This window comes from Venustampulla echinocandica (genome assembly GCF_003357145.1).
Source record: "Venustampulla echinocandica strain BP 5553 chromosome Unknown scaffold_0, whole genome shotgun sequence".
In the NCBI taxonomy this organism is placed as follows: Eukaryota; Fungi; Ascomycota; class Leotiomycetes; order Helotiales; family Pleuroascaceae; genus Venustampulla; species Venustampulla echinocandica.
In genome coordinates this window covers 4,652,571-4,670,216 of record NW_022474205.1, presented here as the reverse complement: position 1 = coordinate 4,670,216, position 17,646 = coordinate 4,652,571, and the positions used below count along the sequence as shown (strand labels likewise).

General features: G+C 47.8%; 6 protein-coding genes across 6 annotated transcripts; 3 read left to right on the top strand and 3 right to left on the bottom strand.

Annotated features, from left to right (window-relative positions):
- Positions 1–41: 41 nt before the first annotated feature.
- BP5553_01450 (Alkaline phosphatase-like protein) lies at positions 42–2,370 on the top strand (the record flags this gene model as incomplete). The annotated part of the gene is made up of 2 exons (XM_032010073.1): positions 42–1,863; positions 1,916–2,370. 2 exons carry the CDS (start codon positions 42–44, stop codon positions 2,368–2,370), a joined length of 2,277 nt encoding a protein of 758 aa, XP_031874127.1.
- A 4,788-nt stretch (positions 2,371–7,158) lies between these two features.
- BP5553_01449 (Phosphoinositide phospholipase C) lies at positions 7,159–9,612 on the bottom strand (the record flags this gene model as incomplete). Its single annotated transcript, XM_032010072.1, has 3 exons — positions 7,159–7,324; positions 7,691–9,078; positions 9,133–9,612. 3 exons carry the CDS (start codon positions 9,610–9,612, stop codon positions 7,159–7,161), a joined length of 2,034 nt encoding a protein of 677 aa, XP_031874126.1.
- A 706-nt stretch (positions 9,613–10,318) lies between these two features.
- On the top strand, positions 10,319–10,653 carry BP5553_01448 (RmlC-like cupin; the record flags this gene model as incomplete). The annotated part of the gene is made up of 2 exons (XM_032010071.1): positions 10,319–10,401; positions 10,452–10,653. The coding sequence occupies 2 exons, from the start codon at positions 10,319–10,321 to the stop codon at positions 10,651–10,653; spliced, it is 285 nt and encodes a 94-aa protein (XP_031874125.1).
- Positions 10,654–11,586: 933 nt separating this feature from the next.
- On the top strand, positions 11,587–12,666 carry BP5553_01447 (uncharacterized protein; the record flags this gene model as incomplete). Its single annotated transcript, XM_032010070.1, has 1 exon — positions 11,587–12,666. The coding sequence occupies one exon, from the start codon at positions 11,587–11,589 to the stop codon at positions 12,664–12,666; it is 1,080 nt and encodes a 359-aa protein (XP_031874124.1).
- A 2,418-nt stretch (positions 12,667–15,084) lies between these two features.
- On the bottom strand, positions 15,085–15,819 carry BP5553_01446 (uncharacterized protein; the record flags this gene model as incomplete). Its single annotated transcript, XM_032010069.1, has 4 exons — positions 15,085–15,097; positions 15,142–15,381; positions 15,430–15,584; positions 15,637–15,819. 4 exons carry the CDS (start codon positions 15,817–15,819, stop codon positions 15,085–15,087), a joined length of 591 nt encoding a protein of 196 aa, XP_031874123.1.
- A 245-nt stretch (positions 15,820–16,064) lies between these two features.
- On the bottom strand, positions 16,065–16,744 carry BP5553_01445 (uncharacterized protein; the record flags this gene model as incomplete). The annotated part of the gene is made up of 3 exons (XM_032010068.1): positions 16,065–16,138; positions 16,210–16,465; positions 16,616–16,744. The coding sequence occupies 3 exons, from the start codon at positions 16,742–16,744 to the stop codon at positions 16,065–16,067; spliced, it is 459 nt and encodes a 152-aa protein (XP_031874122.1).
- Positions 16,745–17,646: the final 902 nt, after the last annotated feature.

Below are 17,646 nucleotides of genomic sequence, written 5' to 3'. Positions count from 1 at the left end.
CTCCCCATGCTTTAAGCAATCGCCTATCCGCATTCCTCATCATGCCGCCGGCTCGGGACACCTCATCAGCATTCCTCTCCCCAACCAATTTCGATGACGACGCTTCGAGTATCCACAGCGAGCGTAGTGACCAAGATACTGACAGCGAAGATGATGAAGTCCTGATGGGGGCGCGCACGAGCGCAGATATCCGCGAGCACGACCGGAGCGTACTGATCGAGGAGGAGGAGCGTGATAGGTTGCTGGAAGAGAGCTTGAAACGCGGCCGTAGAGGAAGCGCCATATCATTGCCAGGACCCTTGAAGAAGTTATTTACGAAAAGTTATACCGAGTTGCCTGGAGTAGACGCAGGCATCGAGATGGGAGAAGGAAAAGAGGATAGGGGTGATAGAAGGGAAGGGCGGAGACGGCGGAAAGATAGGAGGTCCAAGAAACGAGGGAAGTTGATGAGTGAAGCGCATGATGGCGAGGACGGAGGGTTGATGTACGAGATGGAGGAAGGTGGCCTGAAGGAAGGTAGTTCGACTGGAAGCAGCAGCGAGGCGGAAGGTAGCGACGAGATTGATCGGCGAGGGTTACGTGGTCTACAGGATGAGAAAGTACAAAGGAGGCGGAAGTGGAGAAAGTGGTGTTTTATACACCTATTAATCGCCATTGGGTTCTCGATACTTGTTCTATTGGCATGGAAGCTGTCGCTGAATCGGAAAGGCATGAAGATGGATCAGAAGATGCTGAGCAATGGAACGGCATTGTTTGCGCCCACCACGATTTTGATAAGTTTGGATGGATTCAGAGCCGACTTCTTGCGGCGAGGCATCACACCGACACTTAACGCCTTTGTGAAAGAAGGTGTTTCGCCAGTTTATATGTCGCCGAGCTTCCCTTCCGTCACTTTCCCGAATCACTATACCTTAGTCACCGGACTGTATCCCGAATCGCATGGTATTGTCGGAAACACTTTTTGGGATGACGAGCTTCAGGAAGAATTCTTTTACACAAACCCGCTAGCCATGCTACCAAAATGGTGGGGTGGTGAGCCCCTTTGGGTCACAGCAGAAAACCAAGGGATCCGAACTGCCATTCATATGTGGCCGGGCAGCGAGGCTCATATTATGGCAGTGGAGCCGGCTTTTCTGGACAAGTATAACGGCAAAGAGTTATTAGCAAGGAAGGTTGATCGCGTCCTTGAGCTGCTGGATAAACCAGGCCAAGAGAACAAATTGGCCGAAGTAGTTGACATGAGACCTCAACTCATCGCAGCGTATGTCCCCAACGTGGATCAGGATGGTCACCTATATGGTCCGAACAGCACGGAAATTAACACGACGATCAACAATGTCGACAGCATGCTCGCTCAACTTTTTGAAGGGCTAAATACCAGGAATCTGACAAACATTGTCAACGTAGTTGTCGTTTCTGATCATGGAATGGCAACGACAGACACAGATCGCTTGATCCAGCTAGAGGACATCATCGACACAAGCCTGATAGAGCATATGGATGGATGGCCCCTATATGGTCTTCGTCCAAAAAATTCTTCGCAACTACAACAGCTATATGATACCCTAAAAGATGCCCCAAATAATCCGAACTTTGATGTCTATCTCCGCGATAAAGACATGCCTGAACGCTACCATTTCTCAAACAACCATCGTATTGCGCCGTTATGGGTTATTCCCAAGACAGGCTGGGCTATCGTCACCAAAGCCGAGTTTGATGTGGCAGACGCAAAGGAGAAGAGTATCGTCTACCACCCTAGGGGCCTGCATGGCTATGATCACGAACACCCATTAATGAGAGCTCTCTTCGTAGCTAGAGGCCCAGCCTTCCCGCACGAGCCAAACAGCCGTGTAGAGCCATTTCGTAAGTCGAGCTTCGATGATCTATTTAAATTTGTTCGCTAACCGCATTATAGAAAATACCGAGGTCTACAATATCATCTGCGATTCTCTGAATATCGTACCGAAACCCAATAACGGGACTCTTCGGCTGCCACTCAAGACAGTCGGTCTCCATTCTCCTGAAACGACGCTAGAGGAACCCAATGACCCTCCATCTCAGCCTGCTTCTGCATCCCAAGTTTCTCCACCTTCAACCGCCACGTCCTCCGATGCTGGCGCCGATGCAGTTATTACCGTCTCACCAGTCGAGGCAAGCTCTGCTGCAGACTCTGATGCGGCCCCACCGCAAAAGATAGGTGTAGATCCTCCCGCAGATCCAAGCACTATAGTAGGGGGTGAGAAGGAGATGACGCAAGAAGAGAAAGACTTCTGGGATTGGTTCTCGGGAAAAGTTGATCAGGTGAAAGAGTGGTGGGGGGGTCTGTCAAGCAGTGGGAAAGGGAAAGAAGAAGGTGGAAATGGAAGGTAATGGGCTTCGGGGTGTGTACAAAGTATGTACCATATTAGTTGGTTTGTGATTGTGGGATTTGGAGTTGGCGACTGATTAGAGCAAGGCGTTGGGTGGTTATGGCTATTCCTTAAACGGTATACTGTTCCGTACGGAGCTTGAAAAACATCTACATAATATGAATACTAAGTAGGCATATTGAGAGCTCATAGCCTTGGAATGCCAGGCTGGATAGAGATAACTATGGTCACGTGAGTCTGCGGTGGTTCTGCTGGAGCTACGTACCAGGTAGATAGACTATTGCCTTCTTATGTAATCCTACCTAGGTACTTTGTTGGTTCACCATGCTTCCTTCAACTACTTCATCCTTTTCGTGTATTCGGCATCCTCAACTCTTTTAACTGCAATTTTGATCTGTCTATGGGCTGTATAACCCGATGATCTAGCAATCGACGATCGATATAGGCATCCAGGTACAACTAGGTTGCACCACCTAAGTGAGAGTCTGAGGGCCACAAAGTTGGAGACATGACCACACTGTCCCTTGCTGCATCAGTCCTGTGCCCCCGCACTCTCTCAAGAATAACGTTTGAGGGGCCAGAGGACGCGGTATCCAGCCGCAAAGATGCCTAGTGGGCCGGATTTTGAGGTAATGGCCTAGCAAAATTACGTCTTGACCCGCGTCATACATCTTAAACCGATTACTCGCAGCTGCGGCGTGTTGTATTATCCATTGGAGGGTTCTAAGGGCATATATATAAAGACGGGTTCATGCCATTCTTTTATCATTGACCTCCCGATTTGACTTCCTCCATTGATCATAATAAACCTAACCCAGTTTGGTGGGTGATGCCATCCGGGCGTCTCCAACACACGGCGGATGCACTCAATCGGTTTGCTGTCCAGCTTGACGTTACACGACATGATTGCAAATAGTCCTCGGAATATCCCATGCATAGGCCGCATGACCGACATTGGTGTGAACGAGTCAGGAGTCAATAAGGACCTGTGTTGCACGTCCAACAAGTCTCCAACAAGTCACTAGAATCAGGATCCTAGAAAACGACATATACCATTACACAGCGTCTTGAGAGAGAAAAGAGCACCAATAGTATGCCCCAAAAAAACAAGTTTTGATATTCAAACACTTTTACTAACACCCCCATATAGATAAATATTGGCCAGAAAGCAGAGAAACAACAAAACCCAAACAAACCAAAATCTATCATTACGCCGAAGACCTGCTGGTGCCGTTCTAATGTCTCAGAGATTTCAAATTCGCTTGACACTTCTTCTTTGATCTTGCTCTCCCCCTCGCCTCTTCTCCTTCTTAGGAGAACCCCGAATAGTCATGAGTTTGGAGGGATAGTTTGGATTTCGACTAGCTTACTCCACGAGTTAACTTTCATTGTTAGCATGAGAACGGTCATCACCATACCTGCAAATCTAGCATGCTGTACCGCAGTAGCCGCAATATTTTCCTGGAATAACCCAGCTCTCCTGCCCATTGGAGGCACAAGTTGGACATTTCACTCCACTCATCTATGAATCTGTCAGCTCTATATTGACGTTTCCGCAACGGATCTTGAGTTATCTGACCGGAGCTACTTTCACGCTCGGATTTGTCGTTGGCGCTGTCCCCCCTCGGCGAATAATGTTTTGAGCTGCCTCTGGACATCCGACTCTACATGGCCTCGAATTGCAAACCATGATCGTGGTTTTATTGCTGGGCTGGGCTCTTTGGCAAGTGCAAGATGTGTGGAATGTGCTGATGAAGTGAGACTCCTGAGAAATCTTGGGAGTTGGATGGAAACGATTGAGGATTGACTCCAGACTTCGGGGGAAGTGGCCCTTCTATACTGCTGAGATCGGGAACAAGCTCTATGTAGAAGCACGAAAAGTAATTGCTTGCTTAGGTATGCCCGCCGATCTCTGCATAAACGGTTCGCCTCGTGACTTTAACAAGTTGCTTGTATCCTACCGTCTGCAGGCAAGCATGATGAATATCTGACAGTGCTATGATAGCTCCAGATGCTGGAAATTACAGGTGGAAGGCTACATGCTTCTGACAGAGGGTCGTGCCTCTCAATACTACTCAGACACGAGGCGATGGCCATAACACCCAAGAAGTCTAAGGTGGAGAGTGGGGACAATGATGAGCGTACCCGTTCGGATACCTGCGGGTCGCGGAGGTCAACAACCGGACGTACATAGCAAGGGTGAGCCGGTATCGAGAGAACCTGACTACTGCTACAGATTGGAGGTCAAAGTCAGACTGGTTCATACCGGATACGATATGTCAACTCGTCAACAAATCCCAGGGTGGTGGACCCTTAAGCCAGCATTCGCGCCAGGACCACTGCTACTACCGTCATAAGGCTTGTGCATTATTGTGGAACAAGACTCGTCAAATTCGGCCAGGTGCCAGTCGGGACGTCTACCATGAGTACTATCTAGCTCGGTTTCTCAAGCCAAATATGCGGGCTATGTACTCAGGGTCCAGTCACCCAATGATGTTGCGAGAAGCACCAAAATTCTGTTCCGGCACTCCAGGTCATCCCAGTTCCCACGCAGGAGAAAGACCTCCGTAATCGAGAGTGTGGGGCCAGCAAAGTCCGGAGGATCTACGAAGTACCACGGAGTACGTTCGGAGCACCGAATATTGCTTTTCCGCCCAATAGCCAAGCAGGGTGCGCTTTGGCCAGATTTCCTCCAGTCTCATTTACCTCACGCAAAAGTGTTTGGCATGCGGCACGGCACTATTGTTTTGGCCATCACTGGAGCCTTGTGTTCGAGGAATTTGCAACTGTGCAGAGCATCCTTTGCTACTACTTGACCGGTTTTGGAACAAGCTGCCAAACACAAGCCTCATCATCCGATATCTGGAGATGTCCGGCAAGATGCTGTAAGCCACGGCTATACCTTGCCGAAGCCGTACCTCTTCCAAAGTTCGTGGTTGGCCAGACTGGCTGGCTTGTGGCGATTATGGTGGCTTTTTCCCACTCACGCCTTCCAGTATTTGATACCCAGGTAACCCATGTCAGGGAAGGAAACCAATAGCGGGAAGCCTTGGCAAGCGAACCCAGATTCCGGATCACTCATCAGCACGATATCTTTGGAACAAGATCTCATCGGACAACTGCTCCCGTAGGCTGCGAAAGATCTCCATATGCGACTTGCATTTCCGGGAGTCTCCCATGCAAGCCTTATTTCTAATACATGGCCTTTCCAACGGATCCAGAAATGTGCCTCCTCAGACTTTGAACTTCAAAGTGCAATGTAAACTGAATAATGGCAGGACTGTCGCTGAACTTTCCTTCGCAACCTCCAAATAGCGCCGCCTAACAGCAAACGGCAACTCGACACATACAATTCGCGCTGCGACTTCATGGGGCGCAACGCGGGCACCCGGTTGACAGATCAATACCCGTTGAGTTTGGTCTCTAATTACAAGTTCCCAAACACGCAGCCAGCCACGAAGCGCAGAGATATTGGGGGCCCCCAACATCTCCAAGCCATCCAGGCTCCCGAGCCCAAATATCAACATTCGTTTTCCCGGGGATAGCGAGGAGAAGATCACCAAGCGGGACGTGCAACAGGACCTTCGTGCTCAGCGCGAGTATTTGCTGTTGTAACCAAGCTACTGCGGCCCAATTGGCCAAGTTATTTCAAGCGCTGAGAGTCGCCACGCTCTATCAAAAGCCGGGCTAGGTTTCTAGCTCCCCTATTCGTCTATTCTTCTGCCAACGACCCAAACATCGCGTTATAGCATCCCGCGTCCCCGAGTGTCGGTAGCAACCCGATCCTAGATCTTGTGCTACAAAAGTCATGAGTCTTTTTCGGTCCCATGGCCACGACCCTTGCCGTGCATATGACAAGGGCCCCTGTCCCAGTGTTGGTGCTACGTAGCACTACCTACGAACTCTGTTCTCGAGTTCAGTTACATCAAATCCGACCCTTTCTTAGCGACAACCAACCGAAAATGTACATCTACTAATGTACTGCCAACAGCTAATACTAAGACGCATGTACATTTGTGAATGTACCTCTTCCCGCCCTCCCTTAACCGTCGGATCCCGTGAGCGCCAAACCAAATGACAACCTCAACTATCCATCCGCATATCTTTTAATTGTCATAGAACTACTCCTCCGTACTCACCATCCCGATATTTGCCCTCTCCTCTGCGCGCCCTACGTTATACGTTATGCCGTCAATGTTCGGGAAATCCCTTTTTTTCCACAGGATTCAAAGCGGTTGGCTGCATTCGCAAGAACTCTCGGTGGAATTGCTTTACTCGCCGGGAGAGAATGCCTTTTCATTAGGGAGATTAAGTTCTCCCCCGGGATCAGGTTTATCTCCCCTCCGAAACTTCAGCGAGTTGGTTTGTTAGGCCGATATGCCCAGTTTATCTCCCCCGTTTTGTTGCTTCGCAATTCGAGGGTGTTTGCTCGTAAATCTAAATCTGGAACGAAACCTGATATCATTTAATGATTTGGAAGATTATACAAACAGAATGAAGTCTCTATGCCGTTCTACTACGTGTCAACTATTTTTACTATGTGTTACCTAATCCCTATTTTCGTTATATGTTTTCCTAAGTTATACCCTGTTCTAAATACTCTTTGCTGACCCAATTGGACTGGACCGACAATCATCTATGCAACCAGACGCTACTCAATGGGTATCCTTACATACCTTCCTAATCGCCCGTATAAAATTCCTGCACCAAAAACTCACTAGAACAATTTCGTCCAGAATTACGTAGTACGGTACCAAAATATACCTGACAAGCATTACATCCTTGGGTCCTACTTTAATTCCTTCTCAATCTTCACCATGAGCATACCAGCCGTCGCCTGTCCCTTGGTATCGAATAGGTGGATGAAACGGTAACCTTGCTGGATGCGGTCTAATCGGATACATGCCCAGGCTGCCAGGTCATCTTTCCCATATTTCGCATCCGCGACTTTAAACCTAAAACGACAACACGTTAGTAAGAAGATCATTAAGTAGCGTGTCTAAATGCGAGTTTGTAGTGAAAAGTCTCGACGCCGAGATCGGGCGGGTACTAGTTTGTCATTGAGCAGCAAACACCCGTTCCCTGCAACGCTGCGTGGTTGCACGCCAACGCATCCGTTAACGGGTAGCTGGGACGAAAGTCTCCACGAGAATCATAACCAGGTCCTCGGGTTCCGAGGCGGTGAGACCCTTATTCATGGCCCCTGCACTACTCGTGCATGACTGGTGCAACCGCATATATCAGGATAGTGAGACGTTAAGTAGGCCCGGGGAAATAATGTTGAGATATTCTTCCATGTCACATAGGAAATAGGGACTCACCTAACAAAGCTCAACTGCTCAACGACCTTGGGAATTGCCGGGAACGAGAGCACGATGCCTTCATGCCCAAAATCAGGATGATCGCCTTTCATATAGGGGGTCCTTTGTTTGTACTCTCCTTCCTTGGCACGGCTACCTCCTTCGATGGCGTCCTCGTCTTGCTTTTCTACATGAAGTTCGCACTTCACGTACGGATGGAAGCCACTGCTGCTCTGCTCAGGGGGCAGTGGAATATGCTGGCCCGCATAGACTGTGATCTTCAAGTCTAGGGTCTTGAACTGTATTGGTTCCGAAGGATCGCTGCGATATCCCGGAGGTTTCAATACCCATCCATGCTCGCCAGCGAACATGCCTTCGTTGAGCATCATTCCCTCATCTAATTTCTGCCAGTTGAGAGCAACCATCTGGACGCCCTTTCGCCAGAACACAGACGGGTCGAGATTTGATGAATCGATACGGAACCCAGCGGGATAGGCACGCATGAAGTAGTCCCGGTTATGGCCAAACATTTCCGTGTTCTTGGTTTCGTGGAGTTCCAAGATCTGTTTTTCGCCGATAGAATAGATGTGCGATGGGCTCGTGGCCGACTTCGCCTCGAAGCTGGAGAAATGCTCGCTGTGAGTATAGATACCTAGGTCGCTGAGGGCTTCGCAAATTTTGACCTTTTTCTTTGTGCTACTTTTCTCGTCTTCTGAGCCAGATTGACCAGAATCACCTGCATTTCGGGTCGGCATAGGAGAAAGAGTTGCACCGCTTGAAGATGTGTCCTGCTTGCTCGCAGCGGCTCGTTTGACTTTGATGAGAATTTTATTGAGAAGTTCTTCGAGACGCGGCACTCTGTCAACTGGATTGCATGTCTCATGTGGCTCTTCAACGAGTAACCCAGCCCATTCCTCCTTCATTATACTGACCATTAACTCCTGCTGGTCCCGATCCGCGTGAACTTCGAGGCTGATGATTATTGGCAGGTTGCTCGTCAAGAAGGCAGTCTCTCGAATGGATTTGCATACTGCTCGGAAACCAACAGGGGCCGTCAGGGTCCAGCCATGCAAGACGAGAGGTTCTCCACTCCTTGCAGATCGTACAGAAGCCGATCGCTCCTCCGATTGTTCAGCGGTCAATAAATCCGTTGTTAAGGCTCGTCCCCGTTCTTCTGCAGCTGGATTCTCTTTTCCCAACCCAGTCTTCTCCTTAATTTTTTGCTTCGTACTATCATATTTCTCCTCGGCTCGTTCTAGAGCATGTGCCGCTTTGCTGGATAATGTGCTGCCCGAGATGTGCCGTTTATGGTCGTTCTTGGGAGGAGAACCAATTTCGGGGGTCTTTGATTCTAGGGGTTCTCCATTGTGTACATCGATCTCGATGCAGCGGCATCCACGGATAAGGACCTATTGAAAGCTAAGTCTTGGCATGTACCATGGACAGCTCGTGGAATAGCTTACATTTTTATATGCCTCCGTAGAGCTCTTAGAGGATAATTGATTCCCCATCAGATATGTATTGTGGCTGCTGCTGATATAGTAATTACTGATCGGCTTGGTCGTGTCCTTCTCATCGCGCTTGGGGGGCTTCGTAACCTCAAAACCCCAACTATAGTAGACCGCCTCCAAAAATTGCTCGAACTTGTATTCGTCTTTATCAAGGTCGGGGATTGAGTGGTTTTGCACAGCAGTGAGCCACGCATCGAATCTGACCCGGGACAGATATTCTTCCCCGTCTCGCAAGCCATCATAGACACGTCGTAAATGTTCCTGGGTGTCGTGAGACAGATAGAGTTGATGCTGGGGACTCTCAGCGACCTCCCCTCCACCAGCTTGCACTAGGGGTTTGAAATGTGCATTGTGGCTGGGAGATAGCATTGTCGACATGGCCATCAGCTTGTGGAGCGAGAATTGCTTGCCGGACGGTGTGAGTATTGGCATCGCTCAGCTATCGCAGTCTTAAGGTACTATTGTAAGGGTCAGCGACTTGAGTCAATTTCAGCTTCATGGCAAGCTGCGGGGAGAGTAGGAGTAGAGTTGAAAATCAGCAACGCATGTCATTCTTGTTTTGTCTGAGCTAGTGTCGCTGATCTGACGCTGAGGAGGCTGACGTGGGTTTGACAGAGGAGCTGGACATACCTTTAGATGGATAATTGGAAACCAGATTCATGAGGGCCAGGAGAAACAGTAACAACCGTGGAGGACCATAATGCTGTTAAGCAGAGGGAAAGTGGTGACAAAGATGGATTGCTGGCAGACATGGCAGGCTGCTACGACTGCACATGTTTGGTGAGGCTGTCGTTCAGCTGTGGTCCACCAGGGCTGAGAAAGCTCATGTTGGCCGGGCTGTGCTGTGCTGAGCCAAGCAACCCCTTTGCGAGCGAACGGCGATTTCTAGAATGGCAATCTTGATTGATGTGACACTAGACGGGGCCACAATTATGAAATATTATGCCGGTTCGCCATATTTTAATTTTGTGATGTTGATATTGGTCTTTAATATGGCCTTGGGCGCCCATGGGGATGGGGCGGGTCGAGCCGAGGTTCTACCGCCAAGTACATCATTATCCCCAAACCTGTTCGCCTTGTGGCGTGGACAGCTACAAACTATAAATTACAACTACATCGTCACCATTATTAGAGAACAATGGCGTCAACGTCGCAGCATGACTATGAATCGGAAGTCCGATCCTGGGGATTTGGACATGTCTTTACCTGGACTGATAGGCCGTAAGTTGAAATAAACGCTACCTTGCACAAAGCTAATTGTTCCCCCGCAGAAACGCCCATTATCCCCCACACTCTCACAATGGCCTCACGACCCATTTGATACTCAAAGGCCAACTTACCATTACCCATCCGCAAGATAAAGATGCCGAAAAGAAAACCTATGGTGTTGGCGACCGAATTGACGTTGATGCAGGGCGGACACATGAGGTTTGGATTGGTCCCGAAGGCTGTACATATGTGATAGGGGAATGAACGATTCGCTGCCTGCCCCGGGATTACCCATGAGTATACGGTATTTAGTTCTTGATATGGTTGAGAAAGGGCCCCTATACCGGTGAAGGGTCCCACGGCTTGTCCGTCCGGAAAACGGGCAAATCAACTAGCATGTCAAGCGTCATATTATTGCACAGTTTGGGGCTATCTGCAAGCCCTTCCGCGCACCGTCTAATCAGACGGTGCGCCAATTCTTCTGCATTAAGCGCCATATATAGAGATATATCTATATATGTACTTGGGTTGTGGTGGATACCTTACTGGGAAAGCCGACTTATGCAAAGGGTCTAATGACTGATCGAACACCACCCCGAGCTATAAAACAAAATTACATGCTGCTTAAAGCTCGATTTGTTATACATCCTCTATAGGGGTCGTGCGAACTAATTATGGCTTAAAGGACTAATGAAAAATGGTAAAGCTATGATTGACACCGCTCTGGCCACCCTAATACCCGGGCAGTTAGCTGGGTGAGTTCGCAGCGGTTGCGGCCAAGCGTATCCCAAAATAGGCCGCTTATGTCTTAATGATCTTGACGATATCTCCCGAGGCAAAATCAAAGGATCGTCATTCGCAAAAGACGTTCAGCCTCCACAAGCGACTCTAAAGACGAAAGAGGGTTTAAATTGAGATATTCAGGTCGCGCGAATATCTGACCGAAATTGAGATATTCGCACGACTTCAATACCTGACTCTTAATGATAGCATAATTGCGTCATATTTTGGTCATGGCTTCTTAATGCAACTACTTCCTATCTCGTTATATATTGAATAATCTGCTCCTCTCTTTCCTCCGTACCTTCATCAATTCAACAACACTAAATCCCATACAATTTTATCCAGCCCTCTCAAGACTACATCGCCAATTTACCTTTGACCATCGGCCCTAGCTTTAAAATAGCCCTCTCGGAGATGCTGTCCTCGCTGGAGGACCAGGCTGGATGCCAAGGCTCAAAGTCAGTCACTAAAGCGCCCTCAGAACCCCTCACGGGAGCTACGCCAGCAAAAGCTCCAAGCCCACCTGTCAAATTATCAAGTTTTACATTGTTTCAACAACTGCCGGTGGAGCTCCGATTGGCTATTTGGGAATTCGCCTTCTTCGACGAATCCGAGGCGCGGGTTATTCGGATTGATAACAAGCGGCAAGGGTCCCCTCTTCCCAATAATCGTCGCCTTGATAAATGGATCATCTCTAGCACTCCCCGCCTGATACGGGCTTCAAATTTCGAGTCACTGGAAGTTCTTAGGGCGACTATCGAGCCACTCTTACGAAAGAGGTTTGATGTCTGGTTTGGGTTCTTCAATCCAATGTGTGACCATCCGGGCGATCTACATGTTATGGCCAATCTCGATATCGACACGGTATCCGTGGATTTCTCTGATTACACAGACTTCTCTGCATTTGTGGATTTTAGCAGTATCCGGCATTTGGCACTTGGCGTCGAAAAGTCAGGCCCAAATGGAGACGACATTATTTTACCTTCTGCCTGGCTTCCTCTATCCACGGGACTCCCAAACTTAAGAAGCCTAAAGTTGGTCGTCGGACAGAGAAACATCTCAGATCCTTCCGGTGGATGCAAACCCAACTATTGCCTTGTTGATATTAATCCACAATTTTCCGGACTAAGAGGTCGGAGGTTGTACAGCGAACAAATGACGAGGAGCCTCACCAAGCTCGTCCATATGGTTCGGAATATCGAGTCGTACAGAAAAGCCTTTCAGCGCTTCCGCCACACACATGAGGATGGGCAACGATGGCAAATTCTCTCATTTGGGGTTGCATGCCTTGTGACTGGACCATTAAAGCTGGAGGATCCAAATTCTCGGCTTCACTGTGCTGTTTCACACAGGATCTTCACGTCTACTCAATATCACCAACAAAGAATCTCCACGACTGAGGGAGATAGCCAAATCGAGCCTGTCAAACATATCTTTGAACTACAAATGAATGGCATGGGTGGAGGTATAGTAGTGCCTCGTCACATGCGGTAGAAAGGTGCGAAGTTAGTAAACCTCCCTCAAACCATTAAGAGAGGGCTGGGATATAGGTCACATGCCAACCCACCGGGGGCTTCAGAGACGGATTATGCCTTGTAGGTATGCCTTCCAATTTAATAAAACCTTCTTACCTTAGCTACAGGTTCCTTCCGTAACCACCGCAAATACATCTTCCTCGAGATCAAAGGCGTCCAGCACATCCTCATCCTCTTCAGCATCAACATCGTCGCTCCTCGTATCAACATCCTCATCAGAATCGCCATTAACTACCGAGAAAACACCACTTCTCATCTTGGGCCATCACGGAGGACGAAAAATTTCAACTGCCGCTGTCAACCGCAAAAATCCAGTCAGCCGCCACTGCCTCCAGCAACAGATCATAGTCGCCGTCTCGAGAATCATATAGTAATAAGGAAGATCGCAAGTTCTAGAGCTATAGCTAGGTTATCACCCAACATAAGAAAACGCGAAGCTGGGTGTCGAGATGGCTGGGTTGTCCACCGAGGTCTTCCCCGGGACAAGCTAGTGCATACAACGCCAAGATGGCTAGGATGGTGGAAATATGGTTTATGATGCTAGTGGCGGGCATTATATGGTTCGTGAAATGGGTTATCGAACGTCGGTATACTCTCTATTGTCCTTAACTATGTGCTAAGGTAACACTTTTATAGCCTACTGTTCGAGAGACATCGTTAAAGTCTAAATAAGATCGATTGGAGTGGATGTCTAGTAAGCAAAATGAACACTCTATTAGACAAGTGCTAACTAGCAAGGCAGCTGTGTTTTCTTTCTCTCTAGGACCAGTTTGTTATAGCTTCGTACATCAGGTGTATTATTGGGCATTTACGGCTTGAGGGTATACGGCTTCGGGGAATGCTTGAGATAATGCTTGTGCCAGCGACCTTGTATTAATATTCATACAGCTTGAATACCTCAATTGCAGACTCCTTTCAAAAGCTATGATCAATTCTTGTGCCACTTCTGTGCTCTTCATCCATCTATCATATTCCGCCGAGAATCCTTGAAATCGTATCAAGTATTGAACGAACTCACTTCTATGTGCTCTTCGCAATCGCCGGACTCGTAAGATCTTTTCAGCAACAGGCTCTTGTAACATTGTCTGTGGGAAAGTCTCATGAATGGATTATCTGCAGGATTGGGAGTAGGTTCAAGGTGCGCAATACTGATGACCGGATATATTCTCATCGTAGAAGGTAACTCGATCCGATATGCAAGACGGCCAATTCTTTCAATAGTCTTGAGCGGGCCCGCGAGCTACTGCTCTATCTTGACATTTCGATTTTTGAGGCTAGGGATATAATATCCGCGATATAATCGCAATACTGCGAACTCGCCCAGTTTAAGAATATCGGCTTATAATACACATCGTACTGTCACTTCGTAGTTATCGCTGCCAGTATAATTGCACTATACACATCAATGTATAACGTCTATAATTATTGAGATATTCATACAGCTTGAATACCTTAATTCTACTAAGATATTCCTATAACTTGAATACCTCAATTTTAGTAAAATATTTTCACGATATTAGATTTATATCTAGGTAATAGCTATTGGGCCTTATAATACTAGCGAAAAGAGTTTTATACTAAAGTCGCCCAAGAATAGGCTATTGGCGTGTGGTCCGATCTCCAAAATGACACACGTCTGTATACTGGGATTTATGACGTTCTTCATAGCCATGTAGAAAAATACTGGAGATTCCAAATTTGATTTCCAGTAAGCTGCGTCGAGTTTGCCGGCTTCCGTGATTGGTTTTCCAGTAACACTTGATATCATTGGTATTGTCCGTTTACGGCTAGTAACCTTGTGTTGGGGGAGGTTTTGGTACTCTTCTTCAGACTCTTGCATATGATCTAATACTGCAGCGAGTTCTTTATACAGTGTCATTGAAACAATTCCGCGAATGATATACCTTTTCGACACGAAGAAGACGATTGAATACATCGGGTTTATTTCCTTTCAGAGCAGCTATAACCTCGGTGAGCTTGTTTGTATCGCCAGATAGAGTGACACTTTCTGGACTGATTTCGCCTGCGATTACAACGCCGGTGGTTAGATATGGGGAAACAGTTTCACGACCAAGACCAATAGCTGCCATTCTCCGGATCGGGTCTGCTTCTTTGTGACTTGGCCACGGTAATACGCAATGAGAATTGCTTCTTCTACTGTGATTGCGTTGGCTGCATAAGCTGCAGCAATCTCACCACTGGTTGGAATTTCGGTATGTCGTTCACAATTATGGAGAGTGCGACTCACCTTGAATGGCCGATAACACAAAGAGGTGTAACATTCCAAGAGCGCAACAGATTGACGATACTAATCTGGACCGCAGTGCGTAGTGGCTGCGCAAACTCTGCTTTGTCAGGCGAACTCAGCTTCTACGTCTTAAGCAATCCGTCTATTTTGGTTAGCATAAATAAAGTTAGGGGCAACCAAACCAACCTGCCTTCGATATTCCATGCCGGAGGGTGAGGGCAATTGGCTAATACTGCGTCCATAGCACGAATATCATCGCAGTAGGAAGAGTAATTTCCGAACAACTCCTGCCCCGTACCAGCCCACTGGGCACCTTGGCCTGTGAAGACCCAGATTAGCAACGGAGAAGCCCCACTCTTTGTCGGAGATGGGAATTCCATAGAATCTGTTCCGTCTATGACAGCGAATGAACGATATGGCAGATGGCTTCTTCATGAGCTTACAGTGTAAGCAAGGTCGCCCAGTGATACATACGTTGTATCAATGTACATCTTATAGTTTTTTGTGGTTCTCCTGAGCGACTCGGGTGATGGGCTGAAAAAAACAAGCAATTCCGGGCACGATGCAGTAGCCCTTGGGGTGGTGGAGCCGCCAACATTGAAGGATGCCGCAGAATCCATAATGAGATGCTATCCACTTATTAGTTTACATATTTTGCTGAAGCTAGATATTGTTACTTACTGCATTTGCGCCCGAAATGCTGAATGAGTTCACCCTAACTCTTTCTCTAGCAGAGGCGGGCCATGGGCTCGCTGCCATGGCAACTGAAAGTTTAGCAGTCTCCCATGGAATCTTTGGATTTGGAGTAATAAACAGCATATGCGGAGGGATGGTATATTTCTCCAGGGCCAAAACCATTTTCATGGTGCTAGTCAACCCCCAAGCTCCTGTATCAATATCTCGGAGTCAGTTTGTTTTCTTATGGATTACTTGACAGTTGTAATATATACCTCCTCCGTGGCCAACGTTAGGTTTCGCCTATTCTATAATCAGCCGAGCTGTTTTTCGCACAAGACCGGGCGGGGCGGGGGGCGGTAGGGTAAGTACGTTCATGGGATAGGTATTTGGATAGGGGGCAGATAGAGACACCAGACTTACTGAGCCAATGATCACTCATCGTTCCCAAACACTCGGGCAACAGCACCAGCCTCGAGACGGTTGCCCACAGGAGTGCCAGTCCCGTCTAGAAGAAGCGAAAGTGTGAGTTATCGGCTTGTATATTCAGGAGAACCGAGGCAGGATATGGTGACTTACGACATTCCACCATTGCAGTGCGAGAGAAGTCATCGATACCCGCTTCTTGATAGGCCCTCCGAATGACGGCTTTATGAGCTTCAGTATTTGGAAAGGATATTACTGGTGTTTTCCCATCGCTGTTGGTCGCGGAACCACAGATGACAGCGTCGCTTAGTTTCTTGATGAAAATTGCATTGATAGCCTCACCCCGTGCAGACCCATCCGCATTGGCATCGATTGATTTAGAAGTTCTTGTTGGCGACACAACTCCTTGCTGTCATGGCACTTGGCATTGTAGGCGACATGAGTATATTTGTGCCGCCGACAACTGCGCCTTCACAATCCCTATTTCTAGTTGCCGCGCATGCCGTATGGATCGCGATCAGGCTCGAAGAGCATTCGGTGTTGATTGCCAAGCTGTCACAGTATCCATCAGTATGTTGGCATCTGGCGCGGAAGAAGTTGCCTGCCTGGGCCCTTTGAAGTCGAATTCATATGATACGCGGTTGTGTTCGACGTAATCCCCATGACCGGTGATTCTGTATAGGCCCATGTCTTGGGGATCTCGGATTTGGATATCGAGCCAGACTTCTCCAAATGTCCCAACATAGCAGCCAATGTTCTTCCCTCGCCAGTTAGTCTAGCCGGCGCTTTCCAGACACTCCCAGGTTACTTCAAGAAGACCTATTTGTTGTGGATCGAGTCTATCGAGTTCCGTTTTAGACAAGTGGAATCAACCTGCATCGAAGTCGCTCAGGTCGAGTTCTTCCAAAAAGTAGCCGGAGTCGGTCACAATAGTTTCGGGTTTGCGGTACTTGTTGTAATATGATGCATTGTTCCATCTTTCTTTCGGAATCTGGCAACGTGCGTTTTTCTTCTTATCAAGAACCCAGAATGATTCTGGGGAGCGAACTCCACCAGGGAGTCGAGTTGCCATACCAACAATCGCGATAGGCTCTACTCGTCCCTGTTAACTTGGCTCCTACTCCTAGTACGTACTGTACCTAGGTATGTAGCACCTAATCATCGCGGTCATACTCTGTACTGCCTACCTATGGGTACTTGTACTGTACGCACTGCCTAAAAGCTTATCTCTCGCCTACGAATACCCCCCTTTTAGTACAATATAGGTAGCTAATAAGACTGGATGTATTATCGTGTATAGAACGAATGCATTATACCGCAGGCTTTAGTTACTACGTCCTGCCTGATCTAGATGTTAGGTAGAAAATCCAAATAATGTTTTAAGGCCGTATAATTACTTTTGGAGAAAGTTTATACCAAGAACACAAAATGTAGGTAAGATAGGCACAAACAATGCTATGCGCTTGCTACTAGTAGCCCTGCAAAGTACAAACTGCTTCACCTAGTAGCCGCCTATTGGAAAAGACGAACGGATTTTATATTATAAGTCAAGCACAAGCACAAGCACAAGCGGTCGGTCTTTTTAAGAAT